The 15,816-nt window shown below is 39.8% G+C and overlaps 1 protein-coding gene across 1 annotated transcript in view; it reads left to right on the plus strand.

Annotated features, from left to right (window-relative positions):
• VIT (vitrin) overlaps positions 1-15,311 on the plus strand; it is a 192,064-nt gene extending 176,753 nt beyond the window's left edge. Inside the window, exons 20-26 of the mRNA XM_088474404.1 lie at positions 1,510-1,575; positions 3,568-3,663; positions 6,946-7,093; positions 8,529-8,632; positions 10,189-10,415; positions 12,688-13,201; positions 14,135-15,311. Coding sequence (XP_088330530.1) covers positions 1,510-1,575; positions 3,568-3,663; positions 6,946-7,093; positions 8,529-8,632; positions 10,189-10,415; positions 12,688-13,201; positions 14,135-14,313 — 1,334 coding nt within the window. The 3' untranslated portion in view covers positions 14,314-15,311. The remainder of the gene's footprint in view (positions 1-1,509; positions 1,576-3,567; positions 3,664-6,945; positions 7,094-8,528; positions 8,633-10,188; positions 10,416-12,687; positions 13,202-14,134) is intronic.
• The last annotated feature ends 505 nt before the right edge of the window (positions 15,312-15,816 follow it).

Below are 15,816 nucleotides of genomic sequence, written 5' to 3' on the forward strand. Positions count from 1 at the left end.
CACAGACTTCTGAGTAGTTTAAAATGTAAACACTTTACTAAAGTTCAAAGACACATACATCTTGGTTTGAAACAGTAAACTCCACCAAGAGCAGGTAGCAGCACTAGCATGCATGTGAGTCAACAGCGTCCTGTACTCAGTTAGACTTGATGAAGTCCAATTAGAGTGGAGAAACATGTTGGGCATGGCCACCAATGTATGACATAAGATGTATTCATGTCATGGAGTGATTCTCTAACTGCAGACAGGACGCTGTTGCTGCTGAACTGTGAAAACAGCATTACCTGCTCTTTGTGAAGTTTACTGTGTCAGACTTAGATGTACGTGGTATTGAACTTAGTAAAGAGTTTATGTTTTTAACTACTCACAAGTGCACACTGTCTGCTTTTTATCCATCTATCCACAGTATATCTATACATTTATATATACTAAAAGCTTTAGACCCAGCAACTGCCAGGTCTACAGCAGCTGCCCCCATCTCACCCGCTCTCAGGCTGTTCCAAATCTCACCTTCACTCCTGCCGCCCTCCGTCTGAACTCCTGCCGCCCTCCGTCTGACCTGCTCTTCCGATCATCTTAATGTGCAGAGAGCACTCAGTGATGCACGTTATATTATGATTGCGTGAGCAGGCATGCAAGCATGATGACATAAAATTGGCCCCTGATTTTTATTATTATATCTAAAAAAAAAAAACATGGGCACCATCCTGCTCTCAGGACTTTTGGTGGCATATGCACAGGAGAGTGGAGGAGAGACGTTTCAGCTCAATTTAGTTACATCATCATCGTGTCATCTGAGCTGGTTTGGCCAATCTAAGAAGGGAGGTGATCCCCAAATAATCTTAGATAACCGGTGCTTGCAGCAGTCTTGTCACTATGCAGGGGCAGAACTATGGGAGACAATGGAGGCGCCTGCCTCCGGTCTCCAGCTCTGTAGGGGCACCTCCTCCATTGTCCATGGCCGCCCAATACAAGGCACCCCTTCCCGGCACCTGAGAAGCCACCATACACTAGAGGAGAGCTCCATGTCAGACCATCAGCTGCTGCCTTCGTCTGTATATTGCCTGTCTGCATGCGAATTGCTACATTACAGTGTCAGCGGCTGTGATGAGGGAGGGGGGGGGCACCAAATTATAACTTGCCTCCGGGCATCTGGGATGAATTTACGCCACTGTCACTATGGCATGATTGTAGATTGGGAGAACAAATATCAGGCGCCCTACTCTTGCCCAGCCAGACCATTGCTTTCACCAAAAGTTCATTTTGTTTCTGTGAATGCAATGTAATGTAATTTTTGATGATTGAAACTCTATTGTATGTTTGTAATGTCTTTGTTTTATACCAGTAAATAAAATATGACTTATTAATAATACACTCTATTTGTTTTCCTTATAATGTATGCTTGAGTGCTTTTCTCCAGTATTTCTTGTGTTTTGAATGTAGGTACCATTTTCATACCAGTATTCTCCCTATTTAACACCATGGTTTTTTTTTTTGTTTGTTTATTAGTTCAAGTTAAACCTGAAGTTAAAGTAGTTGTGGAGCCAGACCCATGGAGAGGTTTCACTGAAATAGGTATGTTCCCTTTATAAATGCTGTCAGTGAGTCAGTTGTGGTCTCCAATGCCCTGAACCATGCCACTCTTATTATATACCTTTCAGCAGAAGGGAATCTGTTTTGCACTATAGGGGGTATATTTACTAAAGTGCAATTTTTTTAGAAGTGGAGATGTTACCTATAGCAACCAATCAGATTCTAGCTATTATCTTCTATAAGGTGCTAGATAAATGTTAGAAACTGATTGGCTGCTATGTGCAACCTAAAAAAACACACTTTAATAAATATACCCCTAGGTGTCAGAATGGGGCTTTGCATACTTACCACCATACCTTGCTCTGCTTTGTATATTAGTAGCTAGCAGACTAGACTTTGCTTCATTAAATAGCCACTTGAACTGGCCTCCAAAATTGACATTGGTTTCTTTCTATACAGATCACCAAAATGTATACACACCATTCCAATAGCTCTTGCTGCGTTCTGCAGACTATAATACTTAGTTGTAAATATGAGCTACCAGAATGAGATGAACATAACATACTGGGAACTGATTAATATAACATGCTAGTAAACGCTGGGTATCTGTTGGTTATCATCTGTGCCGTGCAAGGCATATATTGTATGTGTTTTTCAATACATACTGTATTCCTTTCCCATATTATATAGGTGTCTAAACTACTAACACCATACCCAATTTACAGAGGCGCACCAAGGAAAATGTTGACCACTTGTTTGCCACTTAGTTCTAATCAATAAGAACCATGGGACTGACAGCATAATCAAATGTGGTACAGGGGAAGAAGAGGAATTTACTGCCCTCCCATGTTCCTATTCTACCCCCATTATTCACAAGTTGAATATACTCTAGTTTGCAGCGGGTATCTTGCGCAATTACACACTGCACATGCTTAGTAAATATGCGCAAGGAAGGAACCCCAGCCCAGAATGACAGGCACAAGGTAAGGACCTTCTAACCAAGAAGATGACTTTACTTAGATTGGTAAAGTTTGGGAAAAGCCACTGTGATTGGTAACAAGCAGCTACTGTAAGCCCATTTGTGGTTTAGAAGCAATAAGGTACATTGATATACTTTATTATAACACCAAGCCCTGCCACATCCTATCTCTAATTCTTAGCTTAGTGGGTAGCTGTTTTGCAATTGACTAATTTCTTAACAAATTCTTTTATTGATATGTCTATGTCCATTATGACCATTACAGCCTTTGGAACCCGTTTCAATACTTCCTTTCCTCCCCATTTTTGTTATTTACAGATATGTTTAATATCTGTTTGTAATCTTCTAATAAATTTAATTTAAAAAAAGGCACATTTCTGTATATGCACAGGGGAAATTCTTATATGTATCCCTGAATAAATTACTTTAATGATATTTAGTGATTCCACTCATGAATATAGAAACAAACATTGTGCATGAAAACATTAATGGCTAAAGGCACTTGTTTACAGTTGCCAGGCCTAACTACCTTATACAGTCCCCTCGTAGTAAATATATTTAACAAAACCTTTTAAATCCACTGTTTTGTATGTATACATTTCTCTAGCATATGCTCTCCCTAAATAATGGCTGTCAACATATGATTAATGTGGCCGATTGCTTCTTTTCATATCTTTCTCAGACATTCTCATTGTCTGGTAACCGAGCCTGCCAGGAAATGGGATTTAATTTTATAAGTGTATTAACAGAGACAAACCCTATATTGGCTGAAACTTTTCATTGCAAAGAGTTTGAAGAGGAGAATCTATAGCAGAGTATTTTATATACAAACTATTTACAATAGACCTGTCGTCAGCATCCATAAGATTAATGATACCCATGCAGGAGACCACTTATCGATTTCTTTGTTCTTATTTAGCATCTGCCAGGAATTTTCAGCCATTTTTGGATCACATAATGCTGGGAAATTCCACTCAGTGTATAAATGCTGTTATTGTATCACGTTATTACATAAGTTATCAGACTGCTTACTAGACTCTTACATCTTTGTACAGGAGGTGCTGCTGGTGGTACGGGAGGAGCAGGAGGCGCGATAAAGGAAGTGGTGAACGTAAGACCACCCGTGGAAACAGTAGCTCTGGGAGGCATAAGTATGTCTGTTTTTTGTCCATTTGCAGGTGTAGAGAATATTTATAAAGTAACAGAATCTATAAAATATACAATTTAACCACTTAACTAATAATGTTTCCAAAAACCGCTCAGAAATTGTGTTTTTTTTAATGATTGAATTAGGTCAAAACTATCTATATAACACTTATCCAATTTTGTTTTGGAAACACCATATACTGATTACTTTACAATACTCTGGCGGCTGCTCTTCTCTGCAGCTGTTGGGTTCACAGTCACAGTGGGGACAGGCAGCGCTGGATCTTCTCGGTGGCTGCAGAGTATACAGTCACAGTAACGACAGACTGTTTTTTCCCAACGGCTGCTCTTCTCTGTAGCTGCCAGGTATACTCAGGAGCAGAGTAGCTCCTTTTATTACATTACCCCAGCGGCTGCAGAGAGAAGCAGCTGTTGCCGCGTATATATACAGGCCGGACGGCTCCTTTTATTATATTACCCCGGTGGCTGCAGATAGGAGCCGCTGTCGCCGTGTATATGCACAGGCTGGACGGCTTATTTTATCACATTAACCCGGCGGCTGCAGAGAGGAGCAGCCGCCATGTATATATATATAGGCCGTGTGGCTCCTTTTATTACATTACCCCAACGGCTGCAGAGAGGAGCAGCCACCATGTGTATATATATAGGCCGTGTGGCTCCTTTTATTACATCACCCCGGTGACTGCAGAGAGGAGCAGCCACCATGTATATATATAGGCCGTGTGGCTCCTTTTATTACATCACCCCGGTGACTGCAGAGAGGAGCAGCCGCCATGTATATCTATGTAATATATATATATATATATATATATATATATATATATATAGGCCGTGCGGATCCTTTTATTACATCACCCCGGTGACTGCAGAGAGGAGTAGCCGCCGTGTATATGCACAGGCCAGGCAGCTCCTTTTATTATATTACCCCAGCGGCTGCAGAGAGGAGCAGCCGCCAGGTATTAACACAGGCAGTGCGGCTCCTTTTATTACATTACCCCGGGTGGGGGTGCTGCCGGTCTGGCCGACCACTGCGCCCAACAGTGATCATCAGACAATGAGGTATTATCTTCCAACAGATGTCCACAGGGCGTTTCTGACTGGTCGCATCTGATGCGACAACACCAAGCAAGTGGTTAAGGAACAATTGACTTTTTAAATATTATTAAAATGTACTCATCCACCATACCTGATTAGAATTGATTTCTCTTCCTCTTCATGAGAGACCTCTGCTACTTATATCTGACAATGTTTGGAAATCCCAGCTTACCTTCACTGTGCCAAGCTTTGCCTCCATACTCTGTCTTTTTAAAATTTTAAACAAACAACCATCATTAGTTATTAAACACCATAGATCTTGGGTGGTGCTTATCCCCTTTCTGCTGAATGACCCAATGCATCACTGACGATTCATTAATAACCACACCATTTGTGAATTCTCAGTATATCAAACTGCAGTAAACAGCAAGAACAATTCTGTTAGTTCATTGTCATGTATCAAATACCTTTCAGAGTATTTTAGGGTATAATTACACCTGTGGGTTTGCATGGGTAGAACGCTTCTCCCTCATTATCCCTTAATCTGCAAATGGCAGCAATGTATAGAATAATCTGCCACTGTCAGTAATTAATAGGATGTGATTTCAGATACAGTATATTGTTTAGGTAGAGAAGCTTTGGGATATATCTATCTTCTGTTAATCCAGTTTAGCTGGATGGATATAGATTTATATTGTGAACTGACTTGTCTAGAGAAAAGTCATAATGTGCAGGGAAGATAATGATTGTGACCTCCCATTGTGTATGTATACAATGTATGGAAAATGAAATAACAATTATGTACCATTTTTACACGTGACATTGTTTGGTCATCAATGAACCTGCATATATCAAAAATGCTATTTCGATTTCTTTAAGTGTTAATATGACTTTAATGATTTATTATGTTGATAGCAGAGACATTTGTTGCATTTCATACCACTAAGAATACTACAATCATATATATTTGTAGTGTTTTTATAAAGGAAGTCATTGGTAACCAATGTATTGCCAATTAAGCTTTTTTCACGTAATTCTCTGAAACAGAAAATAGAACAATCCTAAACATTGCAGCACTGTTTATACACTCAGAACATTTCTGTGTAGCCTCAACCTGCAGGACATTATGTAGCCTCTCTTCATAGGATCTCTTCTGGAGATAATGAAATGCTAATGGGAAGATAAGGAGGCTAAACATACCCACAGTTTACTTTACTATCCCCAGATGCATTCATAGAAAGTAAATACATATAGCCATGGCAGCCCATGAAATTGTATGGACCAAGACCAGAGACAAGAGATAAGGATCTGTCTTGACCACTGTGGATTAAAGGAATGTGTATATTGGCAACATTGTCAAGTTGATAAGAATTATTTGCATTGCAGAGTGGCTGTTAAGGCGGGTATCCACTACAAGATCTGAAAACGACTGCACGATTACGACATTGTCAGTCGTGTGATGAGCCTGCACTGAACGAGCAGTCGTTCAGTGCAGGGTCATTAGTCATCTGGAAACATGCTGAAACTGACAATATCGTCAGGTTGACCAGCATGTTGGAAAGATGATAGATGTCTTAACGACCAGCGGGTACGCGCATAGCTGGTCGTTTTAGACACTTTTGCAAACGATTTGCAAATGATTTACAAACAATTTGCAAACGATTTAACGATCAAATGATCGTTATCGTTCAATCGTTCATAAAAATCGCTAAGTGGATACCCCCCTTTACATTGTATATAATTACCTGACTCAGACTGATGGTGGGTGGACTTGGCATGTGCCGGGGCCACAGTGTGCATGCGCTGCTATGTCGGGTCGCAGTGTCCTGGATAGTCTAGCCTGGTTGACAGGTTGTGGCCATTTTAGGATGGGCAATGGACAGCGCAGATTTCCTGGCCAAAGCAGAATAGTTCTGCCGGCCATTATGAATAAGCTTAGACTTACTCATATATGAGATGACTTTGGCCATCGCAACCGATCTGAACTTGCATCTTTGGATGTAGCCCTAAGCTAACCTCAGTGTGTAGTATTCAATGTAGAACATTTGGGGAAATCTGGCCCCTTCAAAATTTAGCATTGAGATCCAGTCACTTCTAGCTATATCCATGATGCATAAGACAATTGTAAGAAAAAGGCCTACATTTTCTATGACATGTTAAAGTGTTACATATGTCCATATCACTGCAAAATTAATGTACAAAATTATTCATTCCCAACTATTTCCATGTAGACTGTAAAATAGATCTGGTCTTCCTCATTGATGGGAGCTGGAGTATTGGTAAGAGACGCTTCCGCATTCAGAAGCTTTTCCTTAACCAGATGGCGGATGCTCTTGATGTTGGAATTTCTGGACCTCTCATGGGTATTGTACAATATGGGTAAGAGCATTTATTTTCTGAGAAAAGTCTACATATTTACTCATACAAACATTAACACAATGAGCAAATGTAATAGCCTGCGTTTGGCAGGCACTGGCGCAATTTCAGTCACTAGAATTAAAGCAGCAATTAGATTTAAAGCAAAACCATGTTGGCCACTTTTGGGGGAGGAGCAGTGCTGGATTAACAATGGGGGGATGGGACTGCAGCCCCAGGTCTCCACATCAAAATAGGCAGTTTAGGCCTATCATCATGACCATTAACCAACTCTATGGGTGCTGGGGGCATTGCTACTTAGTTACGCCAAAATGCTAATCCTAAATACCTAGTACACTATTTGTAATCTAAGACGGAAAATTGAAAAACAAGTAGCACAATGATGGAAAAGGTAGCAGGGAAAAGAAGCAGAGTTGAGAAAAATGTAGCACATTTTTCAGGAAAAATTACACAATTCAGGTTTAACAGGCAAAAGACAGGTCTGATTCGAGCGACCCCAACCATGCATCATTATGTTTAATCTGCGACTCTATACCAATTCTTTTGCGACAAAGAAAGTAATCCTAAATGCTTAGGGCCTGATTCGGACCCGCTTGCTAGATGTGTTCGCTCGCAGCCATCAGCTGCCAAAGTGTGCAAATCCCGTGATCGCACGGCAAGACATCAGCACGCCCACTATGTCTTGGCGTGCGATCGCGATGTATTTAGACGCCCACCAGCCTGTCACAAGACGCCCACTTTCCCTTAGTAACACATGTCATCTCCAGGAATTGTGTGAAACAATCAGTAACATCGAGTAACATCGGACCCATACGCAGCACTTGTGGCTGACCATACCCTACCGCAAGCACTGCGAGAGCTGCTGTGTGTAATTCTGCCATGTGACGTGTATGCTGACGCTGCGTCTTAATTATCATGCTCCTGAAACGACGCTAAGACGCACAGACACGACTGCATTCGCACCACCAGACCCCGGTTTCCATCGACCAACCCCTGTCACCACCCACAAACGGCTCGTCCTGTCACTCATTCTAGCGAGGCATCTATGTACAGGGTGTAAACGCTTCGCGATCGCATGGACTAGTTTGCGCACGCGCACTATGTCTTATACGCATATGCAGATTGCAAAATTTGGCAGGCTACGTGCAAAAGCAGCCTAGTGAACGGGTCTGAATCAGGCCCTTAGTACGCTATTCGTGAAACTAAGTTAAAAGTAGCACAATGAAGGAAAATGTTGCAGGAAAAAGTAAGCAGGACGAGCAATGTCTTGCACCATAAGGCGCAAAGGGATAGCTACTGTATATAAGGACACATCTGTAGGGGTGTAAAGGAGGATTACTCTGGGACAAAGAAAATGTACATATGTGATTTAAGTAATGGTAAACGTAATATTGTCATGTTCATAGCTATGACAGTTTCCTGATTTTTCCCTTTAAAGTGATGAACCATCAACAGAATTCAGTCTTCGGTCATATTTCAATTCTAAAGACCTGAAAAATGCTATTGACAAAATTCCACAAAAAGGAGGATATTCCAATGTTGGTGAGTTCCTGCATATATCATTTCTATTCTGTTCTAAAAGCTACATTATATTTTAAGTGACTAACAATTGTCTACTTTGCCTTTTGCTGAGCCCTCGTGCTTTCATCACTAATACCACTGTGTGCAAATACGTCAATCTTCAGCTGGAATCGGTATGGAATACCGCCGGCCACACGGCTCGATTCCCTGAAGCGCCTGGCCGACCCGGCAGCGCCTGGCTGACCCGGCAGCGGAAGCCTGACAGCGCTGGAAATCCCAATCGTCGATAGGTAAGTATTGACTAACCTAACCCCCTAACCCTAACCCTCCTTAGGGGTGCCTAACCCTAACCTCCCCTCCCAAGTGCCTAACCCTAGTCCCCCCCCTTCCCCGCTGCCTAAACCTAAGTCCCCTGGGGGGGTGCCTAACCCTAACCCTCCCTCCCCCTAGCCTAACCCTTCCGGGGGGGTGCCTAACCCCAAGTCCCCCCCGGGTGCCCTAAACCTAACCCTCCCCCCCCTGCGGCTGTCCACTCGCTGCGCCCGGCATCCCTTCGATCGGGATGCCGGGCGCCGGTCTCCCGGCATCGGGGAAATGCCAGGCATCTACATCTAGACGCCCGGCATTTCACCCTCACAGGGATATGACAGTCGGGAAGCCGGCTTCCCGATTGTATACCCTTCAGCTTATATAGTCACCTAAATACAATTAAATTAAACATTTAAGATCTATAAACCGACAACATACTACTAAATATAAAACATTTACTGTGTGTTGTAATCACAGCTTCTTCCACATTCATCTTATACATTTCTGATGGAAGTAAGTCCAAATATGAACATCCCATGTACCCCCCAACTCCAGTCCTCAGGAAACCCTAATAGTGCATGTCTTGCAGATCTTCTAGTGGGAACACAGGTGAATTAATTATTGGTTGATACATTTTAAAATGTGGAGCTAATTCATTTGTGATACTGAGCAGATCAGTAAAGCATGCACTGCTAGGGCTTGAGGACTGGTGTTGAGAAACACTGCTCTAAACGATCACATAGAAGCCTATTTATCAATATTATTTTTACTAAATTAATTTGAAAATGAGTTATCTTTGGGGGTGGGGGATAGCGCTAGAGAAACATCTTACTGTATTTTTTAATTAAAAATACTGTGAAAAATCTGCGGTGAGGATCCGCCAGGATATAGCTTACTATAATTAGTATTATCACATTGCGAAAAAAAGCTTTATTTTCACTTTCTAACCGCAATTAAATTGCGGATGTTAATAAAAAGGGCCCACAGAATGGAAACAGTGTTGATAACTGTACATTACAATTAGGATTTTACTCCGGCTTTACTATTAATGTTTTTTATAACTGCATAGATATGCATAAATTTAGGACTAAACCAGTGTATGTGCACATTTAGAAGTAAAAACTAACACTTTGTTCAATGTGCACTGTGCCCTTAACACATGTATTATTGGCTATTCATATATTATTATATAATGTTTTCTATGGTAAAATGTAATAATTATATTTTTTGTTATATGAATGATAAATCCATTGTGATTGTCCCTGCAGGAAAGGCTCTCTCCTATGTGAATAGGAATTACTTCTCTGATGCCAGCGGGAATAGAGGAGCTGCACCAAATGTGGCTGTTGTGCTAGTAGACGGGTGGCCAACAGATAAGGTGGAGGAAGCCTCTCGCCTTGCTCGGGAATCAGGAATTAATATTTTCTTTGTGACAATTGAGGGTGCTGATGACAATGAAAGGTCAAGTGTTGTGGAACCCAATTTTGTAGATAAGGTAAATTATATGTGCATTTAATTATTTGAAATATGTGTATGCATCTAAGATATTTAAAATGATGTGTTTATTTATTTGTTAGCTGTCTAATTACAAGTAATTGTCTTCTTCACGAGTGTGTCCAATTGGCATTCCCCTGTGTCATTCATAAACACTGTGATGTAATTCTTGGCCCACTCTACAGGAAGTGTGATGTGCGCAGGAGAAGTACATGGGTCTAATGTTTATATTGATAACCAGAAAAAAGAGAACGCTGCACTCAGCTAACATATGTCAAATGATAATAATACAATCAATTGGTAGACCAGTAAACAAAGTAACAATATACATATACCTATGCCCAATACTAAATATGTTATGCAATGTTGCAAAAAATACCCCACCAAAACAAATGCAACAATGATATAAAGAAAATATTTATTGGGAGATATGCTAAACCATAAAAAGCCAGAAATGCTGCACATGCAAAAAAGATGTGTGCTGCACCAACCATAGAAAAAAGAAGAGGGGGGGAGGGGGCTGGTTGGTGGATAGAATGCCGGTCTGATTATATGAAAAGCAATACACCGTAATTAGATAGTCCAAAGTCAAATATGGGTAGTTGATATAAACAGTCTGATATAGGTAAAAATATTGGCGTCCCGCTATGTCAATGAATGGGATATTGTAAGTTAATAGGTAGGTGCCCGGGTGGTCTTCTCGGGGCTTGGAGTACGGTGTGGCTGCCGGGGAGAGGTAGCCTCCTGGCAGAGCGTCTAACACTACCAGCACAAGTGTAGGAAGCCCCCTGAGTGAACACAACAGCCTCCGACCACGTGCACTGGGGTGGATGCTGCTGTTGGTGGGATATTTTTTGCAACATTGCATAACACATTTAGTATTTGGCATAGTTATATGTATATTGTTACTTTGTGTAGGTACTGGTCTACCAATTGATTGCATCATTATTATTATCATTTGACATATGTTAGCTGAGCGCAGTTTACTCTTTTTTCTGCATATTATTTAGGGATAAAGTCAGTTATCTTGAATGGCAGCTCGCTTAATTTTTACATCCCCTTTTTATCTTAGTGCGCTAGTACTCCTCTGATCTATTATATTGATAACCTCCTTCATGACCACAAGGATATTATATTATACTTACTAAGGACTGTACTACAGTTTGAACTGAGACAAGTTTTTATGGCAGCCATGGCAAGGATGCTAAACTGAGCTTCCTCATACCACTCAGATATTCAGTGGTAAGCTGGCAACTTTTAGCCTGGGGGATAAGTACACAGCACTGGTCCATGAGTGGCCTATCCTTAAAATATAGTTTTAGGAATTTTACATTGGAAATATTATCACTTTATCCTATATATTGATGGGTTGGGTATGAAATGCCGACAGTCGGGATCCCGGCGGTCAGAATCCCTATGCCAGGATCCCAACAGGGTTAACATACCAACACTTGTTGGTCAGTATGCTAACCCTCCCCTTCTCCCTACCCTAACCTCCCCCCCTAGTGCCTGAACCTAACATTCCCCTTTCCCGCAGCCAAAACCTAACCCTCCCCTCTTAGTGCCTAGCCCTAACTCTCCCCCTAGTGCCTAACCCTAACACCTAAACCCTCCCCCCCACCCCGCTACTGCCAAACATATTCCATATTGATGGGGTTATTGTAGTGAGAGCATTTATTAAGCATTGAAGTGGTACATCCTGTTCTAGTAATGTCCTCTGTAGTGATATAAAGCAGTATTTTTGTAACATTGTTCAAATTATTTGCATTTATTTCAAAAACACAACGGTACTGGCAAATTATGCAGACACCCCAAGCACACCAATGCTATACCACTCTTTTCAATCACGGCCAGTAGGAACTTTTTGTATTGATAAGTGAATGTTCAGACCAAAGACATATGGGGCCAAATGTAATTGATAGAGGGATTTTGAATGTGCCAAAATTTCGGGGAGTTAGCAGTAAGATTTAAAATGGCAATTTTTACCATTTTAACCAATTTTGTCTTAGTAAATATTGCCACTTTAAAACTGACTGCTAACTCAATGAAATCCTGGTACTTTTAAAAACCCACTACCAATTACATTTGGCCCATGGTGAGTTTTGGAGAACCATTTTTCCTTTGCACATCAAACTTTCTTTTTACAGTGATGGTACATATATAATTGCTGGACATTGCTGGGCATTTCTTCATTATCGAATACAAGTTAATGAATAAAGTGAATTCTGTTTTTATACTGTAACATGTAATTCTGAATTATCGTTCCATTGCAGGCTGTTTGCAGAACCAATGGTCATTTTGCTATCAATGTTCCTAGTTGGTTTGGCCTCCATAAGATTGTGAACCCTATGGTGAAGCGTATGTGTGAAACTGACAAATTAGTCTGCAGCAAGACCTGTCTCAACGCTGCTGACATTGGGTTCGTCATTGATGGTTCCAGTAGTGTCGGAACAGGAAATTTCCGCACTGTTCTTCAGTTCATAGCAAATATAACCAGCGAGTTTGAGATTTCAGACACAGACACAAGAATAGGAGCTGTTCAGTATACATACGAACAGAGGTTGGAGTTTGGGTTTGATAAGTACAGCACGAAACAAGATGTTGTTAATGCCATAATGAGAATAGGCTATTGGAGTGGAGGCACAAGCACAGGAGCAGCCATCACATATGCGTCTGACCAACTGTTCAGTAAATCAAAGCCAAACAAGAGGAAGATCATGATTGTAATAACTGATGGGCGTTCTTATGACGACGTACGGGCTCCAGCTGCAGCTGCTCATCGAAATGGTAATTGGTGTTAACAATTGTTTTGTACAACTATTTAATTAGATTTAATAAGCAAAGTAACAATTATGAGCAGGTTGACCTGTCATCTGGAGGCTATTTACTAACAATTTGCAGTAACCCTCGGCAACCAATCAGCAAGTTTGATAATGAAAGCAAAGGAATTATTTGTAATAATTTTCCCATTCAAACTTTGTTATTAAACAGCCTCCATTTCAGTTACAGTAAGTTTTGTATGCACTATTTTTTTCTGTCCTCTCTATTTTTTTCATTAGTGTCTGGATAGACAACATGTACATAGGGGAGCATATGGACCCATGATCCAATTGTCTATGAACTTTTACTTAGGATTTAGAATGTGAAGTGAGGTCATTTGAAAAATCCCATATCACAGTCCTGAATATCTCACTACGGTGTCCTTCATGAAAGCGAGGATGCTTTATGGGGCCCATTCATCTGCGACTGATTGCGCAATTTCCCATTCTGGGTCGTGGAATCCGAGATATTGAAAAATCTTGATTTCCCCAATCCTGACCTGAAAATCAAAATTGGTGAGTCAGGGATCCGGATCAGATCACTGATTGGCAGAACGTGGAATCAGGGCTGTAGATGTATGGGCTCCCACACCTCTGAACTGCACACATTGGATGGCATGGCCTTATTGCAAATATGAGACTAGACTATTTTACGTATATTTCGGAATATTTATAATTATTTTCTTTTTAATCTAAAACAGCTTGCATTTTAGGTTTAATGGTAAATATTATTAAATGCCATAGCATATATGAACATAAAACATAAGTGCTATTGGTTCTTATTTTAGGATTATATCGTATTAATTTTTTTGTTAGAGAAATCGGTCCACTAAAAGAGAGCTAATTTTTATATATTTAAAACAGCTGATAATATAATATAACTATATTTTGTCATTCACAGGGGTGATTGCCTATGCTGTTGGTATTGCATGGGCAGCTCAAGATGAACTAGAATCCATTGCCACCGATCCAGATAAAGACCATTCATTTTTCGTGGATGAATTTGACAGTCTATATAAATTTGTTGGAAAGATCATCCAGAACATTTGTACAGAGTATAATTCTCAACCACGAAACTAAAACATATTGGCTAAGGTTGTTGAATACTGCATGGATAACAGGGTTTCTGGCAATGAATATACCAACAAACAACTACAGTGAATTATATATTAATTTAGAGAAGTCTGTTCCTAAACTCTGATTCATTGCAGACCAGTGTTTGCTTTCCAACTGTGTGCTGCAGCCTCTGCCTGCACTGAAAGTGCAATATTATATCACAGTCGCAGAGTTCTTAAGAGAAACCATGTAATATTCATTATATTCCATTCATGACTAAGTGCATTATATTAAGCCGACCTTTTAGTCTCTTCAGCATAAATAGCACATTATGAAAACTGAGGTCACAGGTAAAATTGTTTCATGCATATCTTGTTGCAATAGCTATTAAAGCTGACGGAAAATATTTTTTTTTCTATATAAGTTATAAATGAACCTACCAATAATTATAACATCATTTTGTAAAAGGGTTATATTAATATGATGAGATTGTATTATTCCATTACAGGGTGCCCTCTAGTGTCAGGTTCTTAGTATCATACAGCATATGTGTTTATAGCTTTAAGACATTACAATGTGATCCAAAGCATCACATGAGTGCTGTTATATCAATGTCCTTTTCACTTTGTATTTCTTTAATGGTGGATTGACATAGACTATTTTTCAGTTGACTACAGAGGTATCATTGGTTTTTTTAAGGGGCAAATCACACAAAGTTCTTTTCGCATTACGATAAATGATACATTTTTTAGCTGACTCTAAAGTTATCTATGTGAATGTCTTTTAGGATGGTTCCACCGCACGGTGTCCTGAATTTGGTCCTTATAGGGTCACGTGACACAAGTTTTTTAACAACTGAATAATGTTGTACACAATTGCATAAAATGCACATTAAATATATTTTTTGGGGAAAAATAGACAAAAATCACCATGTTAAATTAGTAAGAGGTTATGAGATATATTTCTTGATTTTTTTTTTATATTGTAATTAAAATGTCTTTAATAAAAAGCAGAAAATATAATGCAGTGTATGTCAATATTAAATTTGTACAGTTTTACAAAAAGTTTCACTGTATATAAGAATACTTTTTTATTTTACTGAATATTTTGCAGAAGTAGCAGATCTAAAGGCGAAGAAAGTTTTACACTGCATACATTTTACACTACCTTCTGACCTCCAGTTCTTTTCTAATGAGTAATACAGTATTTAGGTCACACGGTTATAAAAAAAATAATAATAATTAAAATTAATGCTTAAATTTATGGTGTGGCCGCCTTTGTTATCATTGTATCTTAGTTTGAAACTGTTGTTACTAATTAATAGATATAGATATCTGTAGCCATGTAGTCTCAGGTGGGGTAATTAAATAACAAGAAACAAGGTGTATTACCAAGTAAGAACTCTCTACTGTGTAAAGAAAGCTGAGTTCCACTTTAAAAATACGGGAAGACTTGCTGAATTTCCTACGGTGGCTGACAGTCACAAGATTTTATATATATATATATATGTAATGGTGACAAAAAAAG

The sequence above is a fragment of the Taudactylus pleione genome, unplaced genomic scaffold (assembly GCF_031769625.1).
Source record: "Taudactylus pleione unplaced genomic scaffold, aTauple2 ptg000154l, whole genome shotgun sequence".
Classification (NCBI taxonomy): domain Eukaryota; kingdom Metazoa; phylum Chordata; class Amphibia; order Anura; family Myobatrachidae; genus Taudactylus; species Taudactylus pleione.